At 44.4% G+C, this 26,301-nt stretch overlaps 1 protein-coding gene across 11 annotated transcripts in view; it reads left to right on the forward strand.

The window, feature by feature from the left end:
- Window positions 1-8,075, forward strand: part of DMD (dystrophin) — a 991,087-nt gene extending 983,012 nt beyond the window's left edge. For 6 of the 11 annotated variants that reach the window (XM_018084036.3, XM_018084033.3, XM_018084037.3 and 3 more), the window contains one exon: window positions 5,648-6,224. In XM_018084036.3, the coding sequence (XP_017939525.3) occupies window positions 5,648-5,745 (98 nt within the window). In that variant the 3' untranslated portion in view covers window positions 5,746-6,224. Of the gene's footprint in view, window positions 1-5,647 lie in introns of all 11 variants that reach the window. The other 5 variants (XM_018084034.3, XM_018084041.3, XM_018084042.3 and 2 more) reach the window with 2 other exon arrangements.
- The last annotated feature ends 18,226 nt before the right edge of the window (window positions 8,076-26,301 follow it).

Genomic DNA, 26,301 nt, shown 5'->3' on the forward strand with positions numbered 1-26,301 from the left:
GTATTTCCAGAGAGCCTTGATTTTTCCTCTGTGAAGCTGCTCTTCACTTGCCAACCAGATACAACGTTTGAAAGTTTAATTTCTAGCAAAAATTATTATTAAAGACAAAATATTCAGAGACTGCCTGAGTGCAATTGCAGTGTCTGTGAAATGACCTTTCCCGCACAGAAGGTGTTCCATGTGGATGAGGCAGAAATTGAAAGGTAACCCATTTTCCAAACTTCTGCTGGTGCAGAGGGACGGGCTCATGGAAACACACTGCACTGGGGTTTTTAGCAGAGCTGTTGTGAACCCCCAGCCACTGACAGGCTACCCTGGGAAAGCCAGGATTTGTCCTGATGTGATGCCTCGAGGTTCTCTGCATTGGCTGTAGGAGCTGGGACAGGTCCAGCTACTTGGAGGTGTAAGATCTTTGGTACAGATTAAGTCTGTCTTCAAATGGCAGGTCCTCTCATATGGATCAAAAAAGAGTGCTTGGGATGACATCAACAGACTGCACCAGTCCAGAAATTTTATGTAAATTATTTCACATTCAGCCCTGCATTTTCTCGGCTCATACACTGAGAATTTTTCTCCAATTCAGCAAAACATGACATTGATTTCCACTATCCTCATTCATATTTATGCATATTATTCAAAAAAAGCTTCTGATGCAGAGGACGCACTTGGTACAATTAATTAAAAAAAAAAAAATTGGCATGTTCTACCCAGTCAGATTCCAGCAGCTTAACCCTGAAAATCTGACTTCAGTGAATCACTCGTCACTCTCCAGCTGAGTTTGTACTCACTAACTGTTCCAGAGGAGCCTTAGCAACTTGCAGAGCTGAATATATAACTCAATTGTCCACCTACTTATGAAGTATGAGCTAAGGTATAGGACAGCTTTTGTACTATGTGTGAATCTATTTGTGCAAAGGCAGATCATGTGTTTTTAAACCCACCTGGCCAAGTTCTGATCTCATTACTCACATGAGGTATTGTCTTCATGTGTAATCCCATGGATTTGGTATCATTACTCAGTATGAATAAGGGTATCAAAATCCAAACGACCAACAGGAAGGATTTTTCTTTTGTCAGGGAAGGGTTAGAAATCTGTGATGCTGAAAAAGGCCCTGCACTGTGTTGGGGTTTCTTAATTTACTTTCTATCCACTCTTTCCAGTCTGAATGCTCCACATATATTTCTCTGACAAGCTGTAGGATAACATTGGTATTCCATTACTGTGTCCCCACCCACGGGCCTTAATTCTGTTAGAATCTCTAAAGCAAATTCAGCAAATGTGAAACACATCATTCTGTGTGTAACCAGAAGTGATGTAGTTAATGTCTACAGAAATAGGTGTCTTCTGCTTTCCAAGCAAATGCAGCTGTGGTTTTTATATGTTGAAGTTAATACTGTCCATGTCCATTTCGAGCTTTATTGCTGCATTTCAATGTGTGTGCTAGTTTTTTTCTTTCACAGCAGCATTTTTCAACCTTTTAGTGCCCCAAGCACGGAGAAGACTTTTTCAGCTTTAGTGTTTTAAAAAAAAATGTAATTAATACTTTCTTTGATGGCATTACTCTAGAAATATGAATAATAATGGAGAACTGATCCATATTTTTCTAAGTGCTTTTAGGACAGTATTTTTCTCATTTGCTTCTTAATTAAAAATGTCAATGTCCTATGTTTTTAGTATTGGAGAGAGCCAGTAAGCAGCATTCAATGGAAGCAGCAGAGCTCTATGTAAACAACCAGTGAATTCTGAGCCCTTATTTAGGTAACAGACATTACAGAAAGGGGTGCATTCCTTGCACATGCAGTACCAGGAGATTATCGTGTATTTTGTTCTCAGCTGTTTGCAGTCTGGATTAACCAGGCTGTTAATCTCTTCTCCAATAGAGGCAAAAAAAGCTGCTGGCAGTGCAGTGACACCCAGCTGAGGGTCCACCAGTTGTATGGCTGGGGCACAGCTGTATCATCCACTCCTCTGGCCCATCCTGCCAACCCATGGCTATCCTGGAGACTGTGGTCCCCAGGCTACTGCACTTTACAGCCCAGCTATTAACATAAACTGCAGTCAGCAGTGGTTTATGGTCATGCTCTGAGCTGTAAACTCAGATGGCTCAGGAGAAGACACACAATTGTTCAGGTTTTGTGCAGAGGAAATTAAGAGCCGTGTGGAGAGGGAGTGTGGATGTTGTGAGGGACAGGGAGTCATATCTCCTTAATCACCCAGCATGTCTCTGCACAGCTTTTGAGGGGAGAGACTGGATCCAAAGCATGGTTATTTAAAAAATACAGCATCACTTAACAAAGAAAAAAATATTACCAGACATTTCTGTCATTTTTGTGTATCAGAAAGTACCTAGGTATTCCTGGATGCATAAGGAGTTCTTGGCTTGTGTTTCAATTACCTGAACAATTTAGCAGTTTGTATCTTACTGTGGCATACTTCTAAAAGGCTTTTTTTATATGTTTTTGGTTGAAGTTATCCTTTCTCACCTTGCCTCTTTCTGACAGAACGAAATAGTATTAACAAATACTAATTTTTTCTGATGATGGGGTTTAGCAGTTTGGATTGCTCTGAAAGGATGATCACTCTTCCTGAGCTGGGAATGAGTGGTATTGGAAACCCTGAAGAGCTGTAGGGTCCCATTGTTGTTTCTAGAAACAACAGATGACAACAAATCTGAATGAGAGACCATAACCCCACAAGCAGCCCTATCTCTCACAGCTGGCAAGCCAGCTATAACCTCACTCTGCTTATACCAGGGTTATTCTGATAAAGCCATGTCAGAGTTTCAGGTAAGTAGAGCAGCCCAGGGGCAGTTACCTTCCTGTTTGCATAAGCATCTCCCATATATATGTTCTTGCTTTCATATGACTTTGTCAGATTCTCACTTTTCGTGGTGTAATTTGCTGGATTGATCTCAGCCTGCATGATACCAGTGAGAGAGATTATCCCTTACATCTAAAATACATGTGGTAGGATACATATATTTTAAAGTAAACTATATTTTGACCAAAACTTGTCAGGAATTTTTCATACTCGGTTACTTGTCGTGGTGATGAGCAAATTACAAGTTTTTGCTTAGGATGAATAGGGTGGCTATACTTTAATGATTTATGGATGAAATTGCTAGTTGTTGGTGCATCTGTTTCTCTGTGCATTAGTGCAATTAGCAAACTGTCACCAGATTAGAAGCAAGTATTGCTTTGTATCGATATCTGGCAAACTGTGCCACACATAGCACAGCTCACTGTTGAATGGACAGCTTGTTGAATACTTGTCATTTAGATCCAACCCAGTTTTGAGTAATGAAGGCTACATTTAAAAAAAAAAATCTAACAACTTTAAAAAAGAGTATTTGAATGTAGAAGGTGGTAGTAGTTCTCCAGAAGAAACAAACCTCTGGGGTTGTTCAGCCTGGAGAAGAGTACGTTTCAGGGAGACCTGATTGTGCCAGTACCTTAAGGGGGCTTATAAAAAAGGGAGGAGAGGGACTTTTTATACAGGCAGATAGTGACAGGGCAAGGAGCAGTGGTTTAAATAGAGGGGAGGTTTAGATTAGAGGTTAGGAAGAAACTCTCTACTCAGAGGGTGGTGAAGCACTGGAACAGGCTGCCCTGTCGTGGATGTCCCATGCCTTGAAGCGTTCAAGGCCAGGTTGGATGGGGCCCTGAGCAACCTGATCAATTGAACAGCATCCCTGCCCATGGCAGGGAGGTTGGAAATAGATGGTCTTTATGGTCCCTTTTAAGACAAACCATTCTCTGATTCTCTGAATGGTTCTCAGGTAATTTTTTTCTATTCCATAAATGCTGCTGAACTAATGTCACTCCAAGCTCTTTTTACTGTAGAAGTGTCAATAGTGCATGAAAACCATAATATATGGGCATTTGGAAAAGGATGGTGAGTCTGATTTGCCACACAGGGAAGGTTCATTCCTGTCAGAGTAGTTGTGTCAGGAGGGACACCCACAATGTACGTGTGCAGTGGTAACAGTCAGGCTCTGGCACACTACAGATAGAGACTGCATGAAAGGTGTATTCCTGTGTGCCCTGGTCATGTCCTTCCTTCATCTGGATGCTCCTTCCTCAGTGACCATGGTGAGGACTCAGCATCCAGGCTCCTGCAAAGCATTTCTGGGAAGCAGAGTTGTGGGCAGATGGCATTGCACCTCCCATGTTTTTCCAGACAAGTACTCTGTCACAAGTGCTCTCAGAGAGTAAATCAAACCCCCTCAGGCCACAGCAACATACAGTTTTATTTAGTAATACCTCACTTGTTATAAATGTTCAGTCGCTGACACTGCAGTGAGGGGTCTTCTTGAGTTGGAGGTCACGTGCACTTCTTTGCATCTAAAAAAATCTTTCTTCAGCAATTATTTTCTAACTCTTCTTTTAACTCGTTTATGTGTTTGGCCTCAACATCAGCCTGTGGCAATGAATTCAGTAATACAATTATGTGCTGTGTGGAATATAATTTCCTTCTGCTTGTTTTAAGACCTTCTGTCTGCTCATTCCTCTTTGTCCTTGCAAGAAATCTTGAGCATTCAGTCCTTGATTTCGGTGCTCATCTTATATGGTGACTAGATCTGTGTCATATTCCGTCTTCAGTCACACTTTTTTCAGGAGGGAGATTCCAGATGGGATTCAGCTGTTTAAAATGTGATGTTTCTGTCATTTGAGGTGCCAGAAGGTATTTGAGACAATCATAGAAGGCTGAAAATCTGACAGAAGACTTGCAGGACACCCACACTCTTCTGAACAGAAGTGGGAGACGAGACAGGGTATGCCAGGGGCCTAAAACGGCAACTTTTGGCAATTTAATCTCCCTGTCTTCAAGTCTGTTTGGTCTCTAATTGTAATGAATCCATTTCTTACTGCCCATCAGTGTTGCTGCCTTTCCTTTCCATTGAAGCAGTGGTGACACAAATGTAAGAAGCTGCAGGTTTCATCTCCAGAATTGTACTGCATGTTTGTTTATCACTTCCGTGTAGGAGGTTTTGGTTATACCATCTTAGGACTTTAGAGTGGTTATGGGTGAGAAGAAATGTAAAAGTGAATCACTGCACAGTAGTTAGTTGATAATTGTGGCATCTTTGTTTCTGCTGGACTGCTGTCTGAAAAGGAAAAGATATTTTAAAAATTATTGAATGAGCTGAGCTGCTTAGTTTGGTCATTATTATATGTCTGTGCAGGTATCCTGCTGGGAGCTCTTGGTTTAATGATTTAGTTAATTACTGCTGATCTGTTTGTTTCTGGTTTTCTCCTTGATAGAACATTGAATGCTCAAACACTTTCAGCATCAGTCAGAAGCTTTTCTGTGATGTCGATGGACTTAATTGTTGCTTTTGGTGAACATTGATAATGATGATGCTTTATCACTATGGGGGGTGATGGCTTATTGTCATCATGGTTTACCATAGCCATTCAAGCCAGTATTGCTGCTGAAGTGTACTGCAAACCTGGCAACCTTTGCTAACAACAAACTGTTGGACTCATCTGGGAGTCCACTTTTTGGGAAAAGTGCTCTGCAGTGTACTGCCTTGGGGATGGCGACGAGCGGCACATGGGGAGTGATGGATCTGTAAAATGTTCCTACCAACACACTACCATGTCCTTTTTGTTTAATTTCCTCTTCTTTGAATTTCTTTTTCAGGCCACAATGTAGGGAGCCTTTTCCACATGGCAGACGACTTGGGAAGAGCGATGGAAACCTTAGTGACAGTGATGACCGACGACAAGGTGTTAGAATAGCAAGATGTGTTTTACAACTTCAGGCGTTCCGCATGGTTTTTATAATATTCATACTACAAAGAGGATTAGACTGTAAGAGTTTACAAGAAAACAAATCTATATTTTTGTGAAGGGTAGTGGTACTATACTGTAGATTTCAGTAGTTTCCTAAGTCTGTTACTGTTTTGTTAACAATGGCAGGTTTTACACGTCTATGCAATTGTACAAAAATTATAAGAAAACTACATGTAAAATCTTGATAGCTAAATAACTTGCCATTTCTTTATATGGAACGCATTTCGGGTTGTTTAAAAAAAATTTATAACAGTTATAATGAAAGATTGTAAACTAAAGTGTGCTTTATAAAAATAATTGTTTATAGAAACCCCCTTAAAAAAAACACAAAAAAAAATATACTGAGGCAGTGCATTTGTTTAGTTTCATTTCAGCTCTGTAACTGCATCAGAGAGATTCATGTCCTGTGTTCTTTTCCTTGCCTAAGAAAAAGTAGAAAAAAGTATTTCCTGAAGTGACACCAAAATGGCCAACTTACATTTCTCATTGGTTTTGTCTGACTAGGGCTGGCTTAAAAAAAAAAAACAAAAAACAAAAAACACAAAACTGAACTTCCAATGAAGGTAGTTATGTCATATCTTTCCAATAAAATTAAGAATTACATTAATTACTGTCCTGCTTTCGGACAGCAACTAGCAATTACACAGCTAGTTTGCAATAATTAAATGAAAGAGCACATTACATGACAGAGCCTGCAAAAAAAATTAATTAAAAAAAAAAAAAAAAGAAAAAACCCAGAAGAAAGAAAGAAAGGAAAGAATTAAATGAGCATCCTATGTGCCAGTGTTTCCTCTGCTGACTAAATTCCTGAATGCTGTTAGTAAAGGAACGTAGAAATTGCCTTACTGGTTTAAACTTTCAGAGCTCGGTGTCCAGTACCTGCTGGCTGTGCTTCAGCAGGGGAGGAGTTCCCTCCTGACCCCCTCAAAGCATCACAGAGCATTGTCCAGCTCCCAGTGCTGTTAATGAGCACGAAGCTCCTCGATCCTCTGGGCAGTACAACCAGAGCTTTCCGCAGTCCCGTGTCTCAGCCTGCTACAGCAGCCAGTCCCAAGGAGCTGTAATGCTGTGAGCAACCTTTGGGAAAGGCTGCACAAGAGTTACTGCTGTTCTCGCGCGCGCGTGGTGATCAGGTGAAGGTAGTCACACTGCTCCATGAGGTGTTTATCACCAAAACAAAGGCCCTGGTCCTTTCTCCTTCCCTGTTTTTCTCTCTACAAGTAATCCTGCACAATTAACAATAACGTGAGGAAGAGAGGAACCGGTAGCAAAACAGATTAACCAGTTTGACTGCAGCTCGGGAGAGATTGGTTTGGGTATGAGGTGCTGTCAGCAAAAGCTTTACCACTTCATTTTCTTAACCAGCTTTTAATTTTACCTTAGAATACATAGAAACACACCATCTGACTTTATATTGCAAGAGTATAAAAAATCTGTTACCTCTTCTTGTATGAATTGTAATTAAACTTGGGAAAGATTTTATTTTGAATGCTAGTTAACATTGAACATAGCTAGTCATGCTATTTCTACCTCACTTTGGTTTTGTGGTGTTCCTGACAATTATGTACAACAATGTTACATCCTCACCACGTGTCCATTGTGTGACCAGGTATCATCGTTTAAATAATAACAACGTTAATAACCTTTAAAAATAAGTACAATCCTCCCAAACCTCTGCTTTCCTAATAAAGAGCTTTTTTTAACACTTTATTAAAATAGGAACCCTCACTATTTCTCATGGCCTTTTTTAGCAGAAGGTTTAAATTGCGATTTGAGAAATGGGTTTCTTCTTTTTTTCCCCCCTTATACGTTAAACCTTCTCTTCAGAAAAAAAATGGAGGAAAAACAGATTGCACGATTGTTTTCATCAGGGTTTTGTTTTGTTTGTTTTACTTTAGTTTTGGAGTGAGTCTGTCAAAAAGTATTTAAAAAGTTGAAAGCTTTATTGCTGCTTTTTTAAGCATAATTTGGGAATTATTTCATATTCCTTATAATGACAAAATATTAAACTGTAAAACATAATCAGTGTAGTTGAAAACATAAATACCATATGGCATGTTATTACATCGTTACTCAGTACTGGTTTATTACTTGGATATCATAATATATTGTGTTTTAACACCCAACACTGTAACATTTACTAATTATTTTTATAAACTTCTGTTTTACTGCATTTTTTCACAACATACCAAATTTCACCAAATATATGCCTTACTATTGTATTATATACTGCTTTACTGTGTATATCAATAAAGCACGCAATTATGTTATAAAAAGTGCAGCAGTTTTTGTTGTGGTTCAGCACTCACCCAGTGCATTCCCTTGCCAGCAGCATCTCAGTGCCTCAGCTATGAGGTTTTTCTCCCATGTTGAAGTCTTGATTTTATGCTCCCCAAGCTTTTAGGGGTTTGCCAGCCCCACACTTTCTGCCTCATAACAGGCAGGAGCTTCGGACCAGAATGATCTTTAGTGTTCAGTCCAGCACTTGTTAGTGTCCTTGCCACCAGGCATAATTCTAGGAAACCCCTCTCCTCTGGGGCTTCGGGAAGTGTATGTTCCCATCAGAGAGGATGGTCGCACATCTCCTTTCTCATTTCTAAGAAACATGTAGGTTTTGATACCCAGACTCCACTCAGCTGTGTCACATTGCTTTCTTTGATCTACTTTTTGGTGGTAGAAATAATATGATGAAAAATATTACAATACAAAGGCAAAACCAGCATATGTTTACCTATGATTTTGATAATATGTTGAGGGAGAAGGTAAGAATTTCCTCATTTCATTCACTTGAGGAAATAAATATGCATCCCACATCTACTCTCCCAGACTCAGGTTACTCTGGATTCACTCCTACATAAGTGAATCAGTGTGTCTTGCTGTACTCAGGTCTTCCCTGAAGATTACACAATCCACAAAGCACAGCAGCCCCCAGTGATGACTCCTGTTGAATTCAATTAAGCAAGAGGGAGGATAACTTCTCTCATTTCTCCCACGCCCACAGCCCCATTATTTACAACTCCTAACATCCATCAATAAAGTGGTGTTTTGAATGGCTCCTAGGAATGTTTTCTTTATATAAGTTCAGGTGAAATATCCTCCTTATTTTAAGGACAAGGCTGTTTACTGGTCAGTGTGTTTCCGTGGCTCTCTGGGCAGAAGAGAAGACTAATTCTCTTTTATTTTGGCTGCCTTGTTAACATGCTGCCAAGTACTCATAGACTTCATAGTCTTTTCTCTACCTTTTCAATAGATAGCTAGATGATGGAAATCCTGAGGTCCTGATAGCCAGGTCAGCAATACTGGGGGTGGGATGTTCCCTTCCCTCTGAGGCCAAACATCTCCTCTGCTCCTCACTGCCCATCATGGTAAAAGACCTTCACAGCCCAGGGCAGCACATGCAGGGCATCTTCTGCTGCACAGGCCCTGATTGCCACCTCTCAGCCCAACCACTGCTGCCCAGCCCAGCCCTCAGCTTCCTGCTAGAGTTCAGGAGCCCAGCACCCCCCTGCCTGCTCTGTGGGGCTGTGTGGGCAGCAATGCCTGCTCTGCTGCAGTGACGGGGCAGGAGAAATCAAGGAGGGGAGCAGCTGACATGGGAAGAAAACCAAACCTGTCTTTTCAGTTAGGATGGGGGGAAAGAGGGAAAGGAATGACATACAAGATGGAGAAAAGGTGTAATTCACTCAGTGGTGGTGCCTGCTGAGAGCATCCCCGGCCTCATTTGGCTGGATATGTGCAGCGGGCAAAGTGCCATGGACTGCTGGATGAAGTGCTTGTGCTTCCAAGCCCACCCACATGCAACCAGCAATAGCTGCTTGCACTTCTTTCCCAGTGGCAGCTTCGAAGCTACTATTATGTTACAGCTGATGTCAGTTTTACATCAGGTGCCCTGCAGTGAAGAACAACTGTGCAAGGTGGGGATGAAGTATTGACATCCTGCATGGACCTGATCTACCCCTCCTTGCAAAGGTGTAGGAGCAGCAGGAGCATCCTGGTGCCCAGCCCCACACTCAGGCACTGGCGGCATTTCACTGGCTATGACCCATTTTGGCTCCCTGTGGGCACATGTGTGCAGTCAGGCTGAAAACCAATAAATCTCCCTCTTCTTGAGGGGATTTCACTGGGAATTTGTTTCAGCTCAGAGCAAGCATATCAACTTGCTAGAAAGTACCATAAATCTGTGCAAGAAAAATGGGCCTGCTGAGACCAACTAAGGTGTAACACTTCCATACATGAACCCCATAAGCTGATAATGCTGCTTACCAGCTGAGGAAGATGACTGCAGCACGTAGGTAGTAACTCATAAAGCCAAAAACTTGTTTTTAAAGCACCTGTGGTTAAGGGAGGGATGAGAGGTAAGGAAATCTTGTAGCTGTACAAGTGAATCGTGGGGCTTCACAAATACCCAGAGCTGCTCTTTCAGCCTATTTCCTAAACCCCTACTGCTTGCCAACCCAAGGCTTGTATTAGTCACTTGGCAATTGTTTACCAGGTGTAAAGACTTTCTGTTGTTATTATCTGTGCATTACAATGGATATGCCATTTATTCAATAGCTGGCACATGCCTTTTGCTAGCTGTGTCCAAGCAAGTTCTTCCTGTTTGCTGACATAAGCAACCCCCTACTTCTAAGACTTTCCTCTCTCTCTCACACCCCTCTAGGTACACATGCACACATACAGGAAAGAAAGAACAACAAAGCAATCTTTCATTGTCTTTCCTGCTGAATGGAAGAGGTTGTTTTTTCTCCACAAAATCATCTCTGGGAATAAGAGCATCCTCATTGGTATGTCCATATTTTCAACAAGTGCCTAAAAAAAAAAAAGGAAGGTTTTTATATTCTATAGTAGGAAACCAGGAAATGATGTTAATTTGCTCAGCATTGCCCTATTTTTTTCCCTTCACACATATTCTATCTGATGACCCAAACCAACAACATAGAGTGCCGTTTTGCACGTATAATGTCTTTCAGAGCATTAAAAACAATATTAAATAAGATGAGATTCTTTGAGAACGCCTTATTTTATTAAGTCAACGACTAGTTCAGTAAATACATCAATTAGACCTCCATGAGGCTGTAAAAAGATTGTTTGGCCCCTGGCATACATGAACTTCCCACTTCTTCATGCCTATCTGCCATGAAGCTGCCATCAGCATGTCCACATCTTCCAGCTGACACAGCTCTCTGCTCACCCCTCTGCTGTGTGCAAGGGAGAGCTGCATCCCCTGCTCACTTCCAAAGTCGTGCTCCCACCTCAGCAAGATGAAAACTCTTTCCATCCTGGCTCAGAAGCAAACTGACGAGCAGCTGACCTGTGAGGAAGCTGGGGAGCACGGCAGTGGCAAAGGCTTCTGGTGAGGTTGAGGACCACACCAGGTCAGGCCTTGCGTGGTCATTCAGGGGACAAGAGAGGCACAGTGAAACCCCAAGGTATTTTTGGGAACAGAGTCAAGTGTCGTGCATACAGGGAGATACCCATAAGAGTATTTTTATCCACTGGTAGTGTTGCAACATAATGTCAGGTTAGAGCAATTTCAAAACAGGTACTATGTCCCAAAATAAGAATAAAACTGTTCAATTAAAACTGCTCAAACTCCTTGCTGTTCAGTTTGCATTACATAAAGATGCCCTTCCTGATGATCTATGGTGGACTAGTACATAATCAAAAATATCATCATGAGAGGATTTTTACTTCTGCATCAGGGTAATTTTTAGTTGTGCCTCATTCACCAGACAAATGGGTTTATTTTAACACTGATGTAGGAGATGCTTCTTTTTGCTCAGAAGATTAATGGCAGTTGCCAGCATAATTCCCTGCTGCATCCCACAGTGAATGTTTAGATAAAGGCTGCAACCAGCTGCAGGTGATAAGACATGAAACTACTGGGGTTTTTCCTACCAACCACAAATATGTGCTTAGAAATTCACGGTCTCAGGAAAATATTAGGTATGTTAGAATAAATTCTAGATGCATGAATGTATACCAATATGCACACAGACAGACAGAGGCATGAAACACACATCTTCCTGGGGTGTGTGTGACACACACGCACACCCAGACATGCACGCACAAGCCCTTTGCTGTGCTAAGCCTGTGAACCATTCAGTTGTGTCAAAATAGATAAAGCCTGACAATGTGCATTATTTCAGCTTTATTTTAAATTGTAACAGCCTGTGGTTTGCAGCATCAGAGCAGTATTTTGTTCAGCAGTTGCTGAAGTTTCTTCAGGAATTTTGATTCCTAAGGAAAGTGGCTGTAAGCATATTGGATCTGTGTAACTTCTTCTTTTGTTGTTCTTCTGAAACACCTGGCAGAGCTGGCATGGCCTTCCAGCCTTGGCAGAAGGTAATAAAGGCATCAAGCCTATAACTTAGCTTCTTTCATCTTTTTTTTCACCCTATTTTTTTTAACCTCACTGATAAAGCCTTCCTTCAGCAAAACCTTGTTTGCAGGCAGACAAATGCCACTAAGTCTTTCAATGACTTATTGTACAGGTGTTTTTTTCTACCTGTTTTTTGCTGGCTTCCTCTCCTACATTAAGAAAACTTATAAGTCAAAACAGTACATGAGGGGAAAAGACCATTTGCATCTTTAAGTCTTTTAACTGCAAGTACCCACATGAAACCCCAGAGTTCCCTATTTTCCTATTTTTCATACTGCAAAGCTGCAACACTGTTAGTGCCTGTAGGCTTTTATCAGATGCTGTGAGCACAGTACACGGGAGTCTCTACGCCCCAGTTTTTTTAGTATATAAGGATTCCTTAAAAGTTCTCTAATCCTTAGGATGCTCATCCTCTCCCAACAAAAATATGTTGACTTCTACTGTGCAGTCACTTTGCAGTCATTTTTTGCTTCTGGTGTCCTGGCCTGGTTCCCCACAGTCCCTGGCAACCCCTCCTCTGAGGTGCTGGATGACTGAAGCCAGCCCTGGTTGGACCCTCAGGCACTTTCCTCTCCCGCCCAGACTGCCTATACCCATCCTCACCTCCAATCCCATTCCACACTCCCCCCATGCTTCAGACTCAAGTGCAGCAGAATGGAATGGAGCCCCAGCACTAACCCCACCTCCCACCAGCTTCATCCCCCCTCGGTGTAAGGAATGCACCACTCCTGTCCCCTTCCTGCACAAGCAGCTGCCAAAATGTCCTACAATTGAAGCCACCCCGAGTTCCCCATCAGGCACTGACACCTGTGGGGCTGTGCACACCTCAGCCTCATTACATCCCTTTCCACTCATGTTTTTAACAAACCCCATGAATGACAGCTGACCACAAACCTGATCTTCCCTTCCAGGGCAATGCGTTTGCTCAACACTCTGTGTTGTCTTTCCTCCTGATGAGGTTTTTATTCCCCTCTACTAATTTCCCTACTGAGTCTCATTTTTTCATGCTCCATTAACATTTTCCTTTGTGCCACTTCTAATACACAGCTTTACTTACAGAGCAGGCTCTCCACCTCCGGCCCCCATCTCCCATTCCTGCTTGGGCTCCCCACTTGCTCTCCGTACACTTAGGAACGTGTGTAGGGACCAGATAGGCCTGGGGTCCCATATATGCCTTGCAACCTTGGACTGGATTTTCTGTCTTTTCTTACTCTTGACATCTCTAACACTGAAGACTTTCAGTGAGAATCTCCTTTTTTTAATGCACCAATGCAGAAGATTATTACATTCCCTATAGGAGGGTATACTGGTTCTCCTTTGATTGTTTGGGTGGGTTTTTCACTTCTTTTGTTTCTTTAAAAGTTTGGGGGGATTTTTTTTTTAAGAACAGGAGTTGTCACCTTGATTGCTGGTGGAATTTGTGTTGGCCACATGACCAATAAGGCTGCATAACCCCCATGAACCGAGACCGCCAAAGGCAGCCCAAAGGACTCTGCTTCCAAAGGGGGCTGCTCATGTCCTGTGAAGGCAATTCACTCGAGTGGCCTATTTTCTTTTTATTTTTAAAGAGATAAACACTCAAAGTCATTATCGACGTCGTTACCTCAAAGAACAGCTTACTGCAGATCAAGCAGCCAAACCTGAAATAAGTTACTTAGGGAATTAGGCACTAAATGCATCTCATTTTGCAGCTTACTTACACCCATCCCTCAGCACTGAGGGTTTAGGAGGTGTGATCTCCAGCAGGCAAAGCCCATGGTGAAGAGCCCAGCTGGATAAATGTCAGGCATCAGCAGGTCTTGCTTGCTCGGGGCACGTGGGGACAGCCGTGACTGTTGCTACGGGCACCAGAGCAGAGAACGATGATAATGCCAAGGCAGACTGAGGGGAAAAGGGTAACGTAGGATATCTCCATTTCACTTTCAAATATGGCTTCAAATTAGCTGCAGGGAGTAATTACCTGTGAACAAAATAATGGTGATGGTTCTGTGGTTTAGAAGAAAACTCCTTGAGCAGAGGGCTGCAAGAGACACCTTTGATTTTGCCTGCCATGAAAGGGATTTTTTTTTGCTTTTGTATGAGAACAGAAATCATGGCCATGAAGGATTTCACATCAGCTATTGCTAAGGTAGCTGTTTCATTATGGCATGCATTACTTGGTATTATATTTTCCAGACTGTTGGCTATCGCGCTCGGATGGCCTTCCCACCCATTCCCCCCAGCCCCAATGGAAAAGGAGACATTTGCTCAGCTCCCCTGCACAGAGTTTTTCTCCAGCTAGGCTCTAAGTGATCCCAGCATTTTGATCCTTGCCTAGCACCTGCAGGATAACTTTCCTGACTTCCATCTGATTTATACAAATTATGACCTTTTTCCTTTTGCCTTCAGTCACAAATCACTCAACTTCCACAAAGAGCCAGCTGGGTGTGGCACAGCCTGCCAGCATCCCACAGAAGGAACGGAGCATTGGAATGCCTGTTGAGTCAGGGTTTACATTAACAAAGACACATTGCCCTACAGCTTCTCAGCTGCCAGTGCCAGGTGATAGCACTGCTGGTTGGGATCTTGCCTTTCCTTCCCTTTCCTGCAGCTTCTTTTCACCTGGGAGTTACTCCTATGACCTGGCTGCAGCTGCACAGTGAGGTATGTGCTTCATGCACGCAAGTGCTTCACCTCTCGGGAACCTAAATACCAGAATAGACTTCTCTGTTGGGTCAGGGCTGTGCAAGAGCTGCCTTGTTCCTCCTCACCTCTTCCTCACCTTTGCACTGCTCTATTTAGGAAAAGAACAGCACAGAAGTGAGTCATCTCAAAAGGCCCTGTGGACCAGGGGAGGCTCAGTGGAAAGCCCCTCACTTCCCTCATTTATCCCATGCCATATCCTAGAGCCAAGAGTTTGCACTTGCCCTGGACTGTTCTGCCCTCTCCTGTAACAATTTAAGGGATAATGTGTATGGGATGATAATGGGACCTTTAGCCTCTGGGTAGAGTGAGGCTTCTGGCCTCCAGAAACCTTGCTCCTTCTTTCTGGGGAAGGAGCCTTAACCTAAGTTAATGATGCCACCCAAATTTGGCATTTCCTAAGTCTGGGCACCTAATAGTCTCACTTACAAAAGGAAGGTTATTGAAGCTAGTGCTCCTGCTCTTACTTCTTTCCCTTTTTCCTTCCCTCTCCCTGTTGTCCCTTCTGCATCAACCTGGAGCTGTGAGAACTTTGATCCTGGGCTGGGATAGCAGCATCACCCACACCCCTGAGCACTATACGCAGCTTTCTTGGCGCTGTCAGGACGAGCGTGTGACACCAAATAGCTCAGCTTCATAAAATCTGTTATGTTTGCACAAAGTGCCACCATGAGCAAGCTGTGCCTCCAGCAGATCTCAAACGATGGCACAAGAGTGTGCAGACAGCCACGGTCTCAAGCATAGTGCAGAGGAGAGGTGTCTGTACTTCTTCCTGCAGCTCCCATTTGCAATTCCACATGGCTCTGGTGAGCACTTTAATGGATGGGTGTAACAAACACTCAGGGAAGTGCTGAATGCTGTGAAGTGGACGGTCACTTAACAAGCTGTAACATCCAGAGGAATGGAGAGCTGGATGTATTTTTTTTGTGTCGTTCCTGCATAAGAAACTGACAAATCCTGCGGGTGGGATTCATTATGTGCAGCACATTATCCTGTGACATGGAGAAGAGACACGGGATCATTCCCAAAATATCCTTCCCCACTGATAAATTGCAGCAAGCAGGTTGGAAGTTGCGCAGCATGAAGGATAACCTACTTAGGATGAACACGTGCATGATGCTATCAGAAATATTGATGCAGTTACAGCCCTCATGAAGGGGCTGAGGAAAGGGTTATATCAAATCACAATTTGCAGAAGCACAGGGGAGACAGCAGGCTCGAAGCAAAGCCACCTCACATTTTCCCCAGGCTGGGCTTTTCCCTCAGCCCCAGGATATTTGTTTACTGCAGTCTCCATCCTCCCATGTAGTGCGAATACAGATATAGGAGAGATAGAATAGGGGAATTTGTGTTCAAATGGGTGCTGGAGGGGTGTGCATGTGTGCCAGTGCATGCCTAACTTTGGGAAGCCCCTGGCAGAGGTGCCTCCCTGTGATGAGACATACCTCAGGGAGATGGCACAGTAGGGCTGGGGTTACTTCTTGGGGGGATGAGACTTCGGGCATCCCTGGAACCAGGTCAGGCATTTGCACAGTGGAATTCAAATCTATTCTTCCCGGCAGTTCCTGGTACAAGTGAGGGATGAGGAGGATGCACAGGGGCAGCAAAGCAGAGAGAGGACAGCTCATCAGTTGAGGTGATTTCATTTACACGTGGCTCCAGGTGTTTCAGAAGATAATTTCGAGGTGGCACATGTGGTGGGGCACCTTGTTCAGCACTGTGTTTGCAGAAGGGGCTTCTTTAAGGCAGAAATATTTTAATTTATGAAAGGCTCATGTGGAGCTTTCCTGGCTGAGGCAGAAGCACAAGGCAACTGATGTTTTCCAAGGCAGTCATCCATTAACAGGCAATTTCACCATCCCTCCCTGAACTCTACAGCCCTCTGCTAAGCTCTGGTGCACATTGTTTCTGTAAGCACAAACCAGCATTTTAATTTTAAGCACTTGACAGTGTCATGGGTTTCACTTCAGTTGTTCTAATGTGCAGCAAGACCCCAGGTTTTACGCTGCCCTCTGGTGAAGGCAGCAAATAGCAACATAAGGAGGAAACAACCTGGAGCTTGACATTTCTCCTGTAATACAGAGGAAAGAAAGAGAGAAAGAGAGAAAGGGAGAAAGGAAGAGAGAGGAAAAGAGGGGAAAAGAGACTAAAGAGAGGAAAGAAAGAAAAGAAAGAAAGCGAGAAAGAAAGAAAAAGAAAAAAGAAAGAGAGAGAGAAAGAGAGAGAAAGAACGAAAGAAAAGAAAGATAAAAACTCCATGAAACAAAATAGGCATAAAATATCTCTGTTCCCCTCCAGTTAATACTTAATATGATGTATGGGTAGGATGCTGTACCAGTCTAAAGTGTGAATCCCTGACTGAGCACACTAAATGCAGCCGTACATGACAATCAAACCTGTCTGCACACAGTGAATATTCTCTTCAGTCACAGCTAAGCAAACAACAAATCTTTCTCTCTTCTGCAGCCAGACAAGTGCCTTTACTACACTTTGGTGATTGCACTGCAGTCTGCAAAGCAGCTGGGGGCACCAACGTGTCTGAAAGCAGCAGGGGTTATATAGAAGTATATATATCTAATCAAACTTTTATTAACCCGTGGCCTTCCAGCTCAAAAAAGACACGATCGAACCAGCCATGATTTGCAACAGCTTCAGCCTCTGGACTGAGTGGAAAATCATTTGCAAAGTACTTCTCTGCAAGGGATTTCATGATGTGCCAGCATTTACCAGAGAGCCTTGGGCAGCTTTGAGGGCTGCTCACTGTTTGCTGCCAGGAGGGGATGGCCAGGGGTGGCACTGGGACCGGGTATCCAGGGCTGTGCAGCACCTTCACTACCCACACTAACCCCTCCAGCTCCAGCTGGAAGTCCTTGCTTTGTGTGATTGAAGTGGCTTTTAATTCCATTTCAGCTCAGCAAGGTGCCTGGCCAGGGGGAGGACAGCCCCTGACACCTTGCAGCCTGCAGCACACTCATGCCAGCTTGTAGTGGGAGTGTCCTCTGAAACCAGGGCTTATTGCTTCTGCTGCCGGGCTGGAATGCTGGATCAAACATCCCAGTGGTAAAAACAGAAATAGAGAAGCCTTTTCTTTCTTAAACAAGCAAGCAATAAGCAACTCTGTGGCCCAAATATTAGCCAGCTGTACAAAAATCCTGAGACTTTCAGATTTCCAAAAATATTTCTGTTCTGTATTATTTAGTAGTTCACATATGATCCCCAAAAGCTGCTCCAGCTGCTCCAACTCATGTTTGCAAATTATCCCTCATTCACCCTGTCCCAGCCCAGTCCCACCTGCCCCAGGAACTGCTTCTTATTCACCCTCCCAGCTCCCCTCTCTGCCCTGGGATCACTCCAGCTCTGTTTTCCCCTCTCCCATCACCATGCCGTGGTGCCATTGGGGTGCCATGGGGAAGGCAGCAGCTTCCTCCTTCTCTCCTGAGGGGCATGGCATGGCAACTCTGCTGCCAAAGGAGTGGTAGCTTCCCTGGAGGCAGCAGGGCCAGACTGGAGCCACCATGGCCGTGGCAGTAGGAGATGGAGGAGCTGAGGACCAGAGGTTTATTCCAGGGGAGCAAAAGTGGAGGGAAGGGCTGAGCACCTGGAGGCATGAAGACATTCTCAGCCATCCTGCTTAGAGCAGCAACAAGCATCTGGTCTGTGAGGCAGCAAAACCAGACTGAAGGGGTGAGAGAGAAAAGGAAAGCTTCATTTGATTTCAGCCCTGCACAGAGGTGAGTTTGTGACAGCAGGCACTGCAGGGTCTCACACCATTCCCTTGGAAGTGGTGGCTCACAGAGGAGCAGGAATATTTCTGCTGCAGACCTCACTTCAGCTCCAGCACAGCACTTCCTGGCTTGCTGCTGTTCCTGCTCCTGGCTGTCTGGCTTTTTCAGAAGGCTTTTACCCAGCTTTCTCTCTCTCTCTGGCTACCTTACTCCCCCTCCATCTATTTTGTCATCAGGCCTTCTCTTTATCCCCTTAAAGTTGCCAGGGGCTCTGCCCCATCCCCTGGCCACCTCCTCCTGTCCCCACACACCTTTTGCTGGCATCTACCATACCTGGAGAACAGGAATCCCCCTGCCAAGCCCTGCCAGCTCTCAGCCACTCTGTTCCCAACACCTACAGCTGCCAAGCCCATGGGAAAGCAGCACCTGCTCTGCATTCCACCCCAGAAACTCAAAGCAATAAGACCAGCCATCACAATCCAGTGGGTGATGATGAGGCACTGCTGGCACAGTGGGAAGGGATGGTGGGAAGCAGGACACCCTCAGATTCTACCCACATTGTCCTTGGGCTTTGAGGGCAGTGCAAGGTCCCACTGGCTCACAGGCCCTGGTGCAGCTCTTGCACCACGTAGATTTTCCAGCCAGAGGCTCCTGTGGATGCACACAAGGTTGGGTGAGCTGATTACAGCCTCTGCAGCTCAAAAAAAGGATGGGGCAGAAATGTCAGCCAGGTTTTGCCTTCTTCAGGCGGGCAGAGCACAGGTTGTTGGTGCACAGCAGGGGATGTATCAAACACAAACGCTGTTCTATTACCGCTGGGTGAAGGTAAGTGCAAAAAATCAGATGTCCTTTCCTATTTTCTGTGTCTCCCTCTGCGACGCTGATAGTGGGACTCCAAATGTTTCCAAGCAGGCAGTGCCTATCTGCAGCAGGCAGACAATTTCCAAATGTATTAGCGGCACAGAGTCAATAGAGAAATAGCAGTCCAGCATATCATCCAATTTTCAAATGTAAATAACTAGACCACTGTTAATTTGAAGGACTACAGCAGGGAATAAAATGAGCCTTGGAAAACACACACAGCAATGACCGCTGGTCGTAATCCATTACCTTCAGGAGCGCCTGTTATTTTTCCCCGCTGGCTGCTGTGCCACAGGGCAGAGGGAAAACAGTGGTCTCGCATGTGAAGAGTGGGCTGAGCCCCCAACAGCCCCACCAGGCTACTCCCAGGAGGTGCCAGCCAGGGAGTGCCAGCCAGGCCGTGCCCCAGGCACACGGTGCTGAACACCCTGCACAGGATGCAGCCCTGCTTTGCCTCTCCTGCTCTGGCACAGCTGGTGGAGAGAGCACACTGAAGAGGGGCACTGGCAGTACAGTGGGGCAGCAGCAGAGCCCCTTTGACTCCCCACCGCTGGCCTCATGAGCAGCAGTGCCTCAATGTCCCATCCCAAAACCAGCGTGGATAAGGCATTGTCTGGAACAGTAAGGCATGAGATGAAGCATCCACCTCCCTCCACTGTGACTGCAAGGAGGAGGGAAAGAGCGAGAAACCCTGAGGGGATCCTGAAGAGGGGGGAGAGGAGGAGGATGAAAATTGCTTTTAGCAAAAAGCCTCTTGGGGTTTGCCAGTGTAACTGAGAGCAAAATTGTCCCCTTGTCTACACCGCTATTACGCAACTGCTGAAGGGAGGCCCCTTAAATCCCATCTCTGGTGGCACATGCCAGCTTACAGTGAAGCCCTGAGGTGAGGGAATGTGCTGCAGCCGCAGTCAAGACAGGTAGAGGGCTAGCCTGATGAAGCTGTCCTTGCCCTCACTAGGCTCTGGGCAGCTCCCACTAGGCACATGTCCCAGGGGAATGCTGGGCTGGGGACCACAAAAATGGGTCTAACACCAAGAGGGGCAGAAAAAAAATTGATCTGTTCAAACGAGGATACAAATCAGGCAGATGATGTCTTGTGTAAATCTGCCAGTCTCCACTGAACACTGCAGGAATGGGCAGGTCAAATGAGTTCATCCCAGGACTCCTCATCCTTCTTTGCACCTTCCTCACACCCTTTCTGAACCACCAGTGGACATTTGCACGGTGCCTACAAGGGGAGATGCACTTAGAAGTGTTAAGTATCAGGTAGCCCAATTGGAAAGGTCACCTTCTCACCACTCACCACTAATAGAAAAACGCTCTGAAAATGAAAGATGAATATCTGCTTCAAAGCCCACCACTCCCCGAGGCTCAGCAGAGGGAACCAGATATTGCTGGTGAAGAGATGCTGGTTTAGGAGACCAGGAGCAATGCCAGGAGGGCTGTCTGAGACCAGCCATGAACCTCTGCAGCTGGGCTGTTTGGAAAAGACTGGGTTTGCTTTTCTGCAAGAGCCGTGTCACAGCAGGTTCCACGGAGCAAGGGCTGGCAGGGAGACACAAAAGCCTGCAGTGGTGAGATGACCTGAAGTGGTGTCACAGGAATGATGTTGTAGCCATGATGATTCAAGCACATAAGCAAAGCAAGATTTGCAATCTCCTTCATTACAGCATCTGACCTAGCTGGAAAAAAAAAGGCAAGATTGCAGGCAAACATGACTCCTAGGCTCGCTTAACTAAAAGCTAGTCTGTGCCTGTTGCTATGGTTAGTTTTTTCCCCAGACTCATGAAAAATACACGGGAGACAAAAAGTGAAACATCAGACAGAAATGATGGATGTCTAAAGATTTTCCCTATGCCCAGTGCTGGTTTGGAAGGGAGGTCCCATGTGCTTGTTGGCAGCTTGATGCTGAGCCCTCAGATGCTGCTTCAGCCACTCTGGGGCCCCTCAGCAGCTGCAGCTTCTGCAGTGGTGCAAAACAGTCATGAAGCTGCAGACCAGGCACAGAAAGACAGGAAAGTGGGAAGGGATGGACCCCAGGCTGGTGCCCACTTGTGGAATAGATTTTTCTTAAGTGAAAAAAAATAAAACAAAACAAAACAAAACAAACAAACAAACCCAAACAAATAAAAAGAAAGAAGAGCAGCACCCAAACTGGAGACTGTTAAGAGTTTGCTCCTTTTTAGATTTTTATTTCTTGTCTAGATCAGCCAGTGTTTGGCCCCGTGTGGTTCAACGTGAGTCGTGATGCTCTCTGCTGAGGTCTTACCAAGATTAGCTGATTTGTATAGAGCTGTGCTACCTTGCAACTACTGATTCACTGAAGTAGAAATGATAGATAGTTTTACGGGAGGTAAAAAAGTGATGAAACCCACCGGTACTTAAAACAGTGGATGTGCTCCACCTACTGTCCATTACCAAGAGGCAGCATCCTCACTGAGAGCTTCATGCTGCCATCCTCTCGACTTTTTACATTCGGATGGGAGCCAAGAAGGGAAGAATGGACGTGAAGAAGAAAGGAGAGTGAGAGAAGATGGGGGCTGTATGGCAGGAGAAAAAGAAGTAAAAGAAAAGAAGACACAGCTCTTTCAATGTAAAAAAGAGATACTTTAAGTATATGTAAGCTTGCAGCAACCTTGGCCATGTAAAGTCATTTTGATTTATTTCAAAGCTCCTAAACAAGGAGAGTTCTTTGAATGCTGCATCCTGTTCCTGATTGATGACAAGGGAGTTTATACCTAAAACAGCCAAGGACAGATCCTAGGCTGCTGTCTGCTCCCTTTGGCTGCCGCCACCATCACCTCCAAGGCTTTGGGGCCAGAGAGGGCAGAGGGACAAACTTCCCATAGCTCTTACCTTCCATGTGTCCTCTGTACCCTCTCTACCAGTGACCATAGCTGCAACTACTGCCATTACAGTGTGGAATGGACAGACATTTGTCTCCTGCTCCTGGTGCTTGATAGCAAATCAAACCTTGCTTTTGTTAATCTCCTTCCCAGTCCAGGACTCTTTTTCTATTCAGGTCAATGAAGCCTGTGAGCAGCTGTTGCCTACACAGGATGTATCTCATCTCATATGATCTTCAATCCTGACAGTGTCTCCTGTGAAAGGCAAAGGAGGCAGGGACACAAAGCAGACTGAAGGTAACACGTTCAGGTGTACAGTGTCAGAGTCTCCATGATGCCTTAGAAAGCAGATATTTAAGTGTCATTAAGCTGGCAGAAAATTGAATTCTCAGTATGATTTTTTGTGAATTTCTTCAGTGTGAGGGACAGGCTGGTGTTTTGCAAAGTCCAGGGTGGAACTGCTGCTCAGACATGGACAGGGAGGCAAACCACTCCTAATGTCTCTATCAGCCAATGGGTTTGTGCACAGGACACAGCCGGGGGAGGAGAGAAAAAGTGAACCGTAATCATTACTCAAAATCCAAAAAGAAGAAAAGCATTTGCAAATCAGGACCTGTGCAGCGCTCTGAGGTGTGAGCTTACTCACTGATTGTTTTTTCATAAGAAAAAAACCCAGAACATCCAATATTTAAGTCTGTCCTGAAGTAGGATTTTTTTTTTTGTATGCCAAACTTTATATTTTTACATACATATAGTACATATATGCATCCATACAGACACACATACATAGCCCTGGGCGTGCTCTTTCTCTGCCCAAACAACTTTGAGCATGGCTGGAGGGAGCACAGGTCCATCTATATCCAGCCATATAGACCTGTCTGAAGCTGTGCAGATCCTACTGTCCTTGAAAGCCTCATGCAAAGTAAGTGCTCAAGACAGTGCAGTGTTTGTGAGAGAACAGTAACTAACCATAGGTTAATGCAATATACACTATCATTTAATATATCACAGACCACTATCTCAGTATGTTTCAGGCCTGTCCTGAATACAGATATTACTAGTGGGTTGTAATTTGTCTGTGCCTTTCCCTGCAGCTGCTCCTTTCTATTATTCTAGCAAATATTGCAGGAATTCATAAAAGCCACGGAAGAGTGGTAGGCTTATGAAGTGCGCTCTTGCTACCATTTCCTTGTCCTCTTTATTAATCCACTCTACTTTTTCATCATTCTGTATCAAGTCTGTCTCCTACTAAAAAAAAAGATGCTTCCTTTTTCACTTTGCATAGATATGAGCCTTTAATTCAACCCTGTCTGCTGGATTTGACAGAGCTGCACTAATTTGTAATCAGATTGAGGCTATGACACTGTTCAAGTGCACACAGAATATGAAGGATACAGCAGAAAGAAACAGAAGAGAAGAGGGACAGAGAGAGAAAGAAAGGGAAAGATTATACGTGCAAAGTCGCTGTTTCTGATGTGACATTCAACTCCATGCACAAAGGGACACAAAATGGCACAGGGAAAGAAATTTCCTTGGGAAGACGCTGCTTCCAGTCATAATACTGCTCTGCTATACCTCAACATATTAACAAAAAAGGAGTTAGGGAGGAGAAAGAGATGACAAGGTCAGTCAGGGAATAAAAGGAGAACTACCAGGGACCAAGGGCACAGCTGAGGGCAGAGAGATGATGAAGAGGCAAGGGATGAAACAAGGAAGGGAAGAAAACAATAATGTGGGGAGAAGAATGAAAACATTGAGGCAAAGAAAAAGTAAGGTGAAAAAAGAGTAAAAAAGCACAGAAAGAGTCAGAAGTTCCTGACAACTTGTGGCACACCTGTAGGTGTGCTGCAGCTGGTGGCTGCAGCTGCCACTCAGGCAGGAGTAAGTGGTCAGAGAGACTCACTATCCCTGAGCAAGTGCATGTGGGGCTCAGAGTTGCAGAAAATAAAGCTGCCACACCCTGACTTCATTCTTTTCCCTGTAACCTGTCAGAGCCCAAGTAAAATTAGATGAGGTTGTTGCTTTCGCTCTGGCACAGTGTTCTGTTAAAACCTCTCCATACTTCTTTATGGAAGCTAGGGATTTTCATTCATGGCTGGGCTTTGTGAACGAAGATTTGGGAAGGGCTCAACCGACGTTTGCTGCAAGCGCGTTGGTGGCTAAAAAGGCCAATACAAGACAGGCATGTCTGGTTGCAAAAGGCACAGCAGAAAGACTCCTTAGATGGTAGGAAGCTGGGGATACTCCAGTTCCCCTCCTCTCCTAAGAGGCAAGAAGGTAGGAAGCATAATAGGTATCTATCCCAAGCATTTCCAGTATACCCTTTACTTCAGAGGGATTATAGGCCATTTGGCTTTATCTTCTCCTCACTTTATTGAAGGTGCAAAGTCTCGTGGCCTTTATGTATGACAGATCTCCAGGGTTGCCTGAATGTCTGTTTTCTTTCAACTCCTTTGAGGGGAAATACCTCCCTGTTCTGCCATGCACGTGGAATGGCTGATTACATGCGAGTTAGAACACCCAGCAGCGAGGCATGCTGCATTAAAATTGTAATCCAAGGGCAAAGAGATTGAGTATTATGAACTATTAATGACTCTTTCTCATAGTTTGGTCCAAAACTGGGATCTTAGTTATTTCTTACTTAAAGGGACCTAGGCAGAAATAGAATTTAAAGCTATTGATTGCAAACACTTTTATCTACAAAGCCAATATTAAACACTGAGCAATAGCAGGTTGACTTATGTTACAGCTTCTCTTTTTATTCCTTTGTGAATTTTTATTCCTTCTATGTGTGAGAACACCAGTCCTTCTTCCAACACTACCAAGTTCTTGTCCTTCATTCAACATAACTCAACCCTATCCAGTTGCTCCGAAGTTCTTATGAGATTTTGGAAATGCCATAAGCAATAAATATAATGGTTCTCTAATGGAAGGAGAGGTGACATGCTGAGGTGAGATAACATCACCTTCAGCAATAGCCATCACCTGCCACCAACATGTCCTTCAGAGAGTCATTCCCACATCTGGGATGAGGGCAAGTAAAGATTTCTAAAGCAAAAGAGGAATGATGAAAGAGGTGTGAGGAGAGAGAATATAAGCAGAAGCCAGAGACAAGCTTGGAGATGGGTGCCCTCCACCTGCTGCTTGCAGAAAGGAGGTAGAGGATTAGGACAGGGCAGAGAAAGGACAGGGAAGCACTACAGGAGCAGAGCAAATCTTCTGACAAGGAGAGTGAAGTGGTCTGCAAGGCTAATTTTTCGTCTGCAAATACATGGATAAATGCAGTGAAGGATAATGTGAAAAATAAGAAAGTGGAAAAATAAATACATTTTAAACAAGTGGGTGCATTCAAACATGGAAACACGACAGTGCAGAACTGAGAGGACCCGTGTCAAATAGTCTGATTACGCCAAAATAAATTTCCAGGAACTCAGAGACTACTAGAACTGTTCATGAAGAAGCATAACTTATGAAAACCTCTGTGTGACTCCAGTTTTATGAGTGCCAATTGAAAAGCAACCTTTTTTTGGGAAGTCATGTAGCTGGAAAATTTTCTGCAAGAGGTGCAATGTTATACCCACACTGCAGGGTTTGGTAGAAATACCAGTAGAAATGTTCGGGGCAGTGCAGCCAGGAGCTCTGCCCCTCTTTCAGAGCAGTGCAGGAGGTGACTGGTACAGAAAGGGATGTGGGCAGCCAGGAGGACCAGGTGGGCAAGCCTGGGCCCTTCCTGCCTCTCTGCCAAAACACCATCAGCGAGGCACTAAGATAATTTTAATTACTAGCATGAAATACTTTCACAAGAATCCTGTAATCATGGAGTCACAGGATGGTTTGGGTCATAAGGGACCTTCAAAGACCAGCTACTTCCACCCTTCCCAAACCCAGCCAAGGGCAGGGACATCTTCAATCAGATCAAGTTGTTTAAAGCCCCATCCAACCTGGTCTTGAATACTTCCAGGGATGGAGCATTGCTCTTTCTACTCTGAAACCTCACTTTGTTAAC

This window comes from Manacus vitellinus, unplaced genomic scaffold, assembly GCF_001715985.3.
Source record: "Manacus vitellinus isolate BGI_N305 unplaced genomic scaffold, ASM171598v3 scaffold_7_pilon, whole genome shotgun sequence".
In the NCBI taxonomy this organism is placed as follows: domain Eukaryota; kingdom Metazoa; phylum Chordata; class Aves; order Passeriformes; family Pipridae; genus Manacus; species Manacus vitellinus.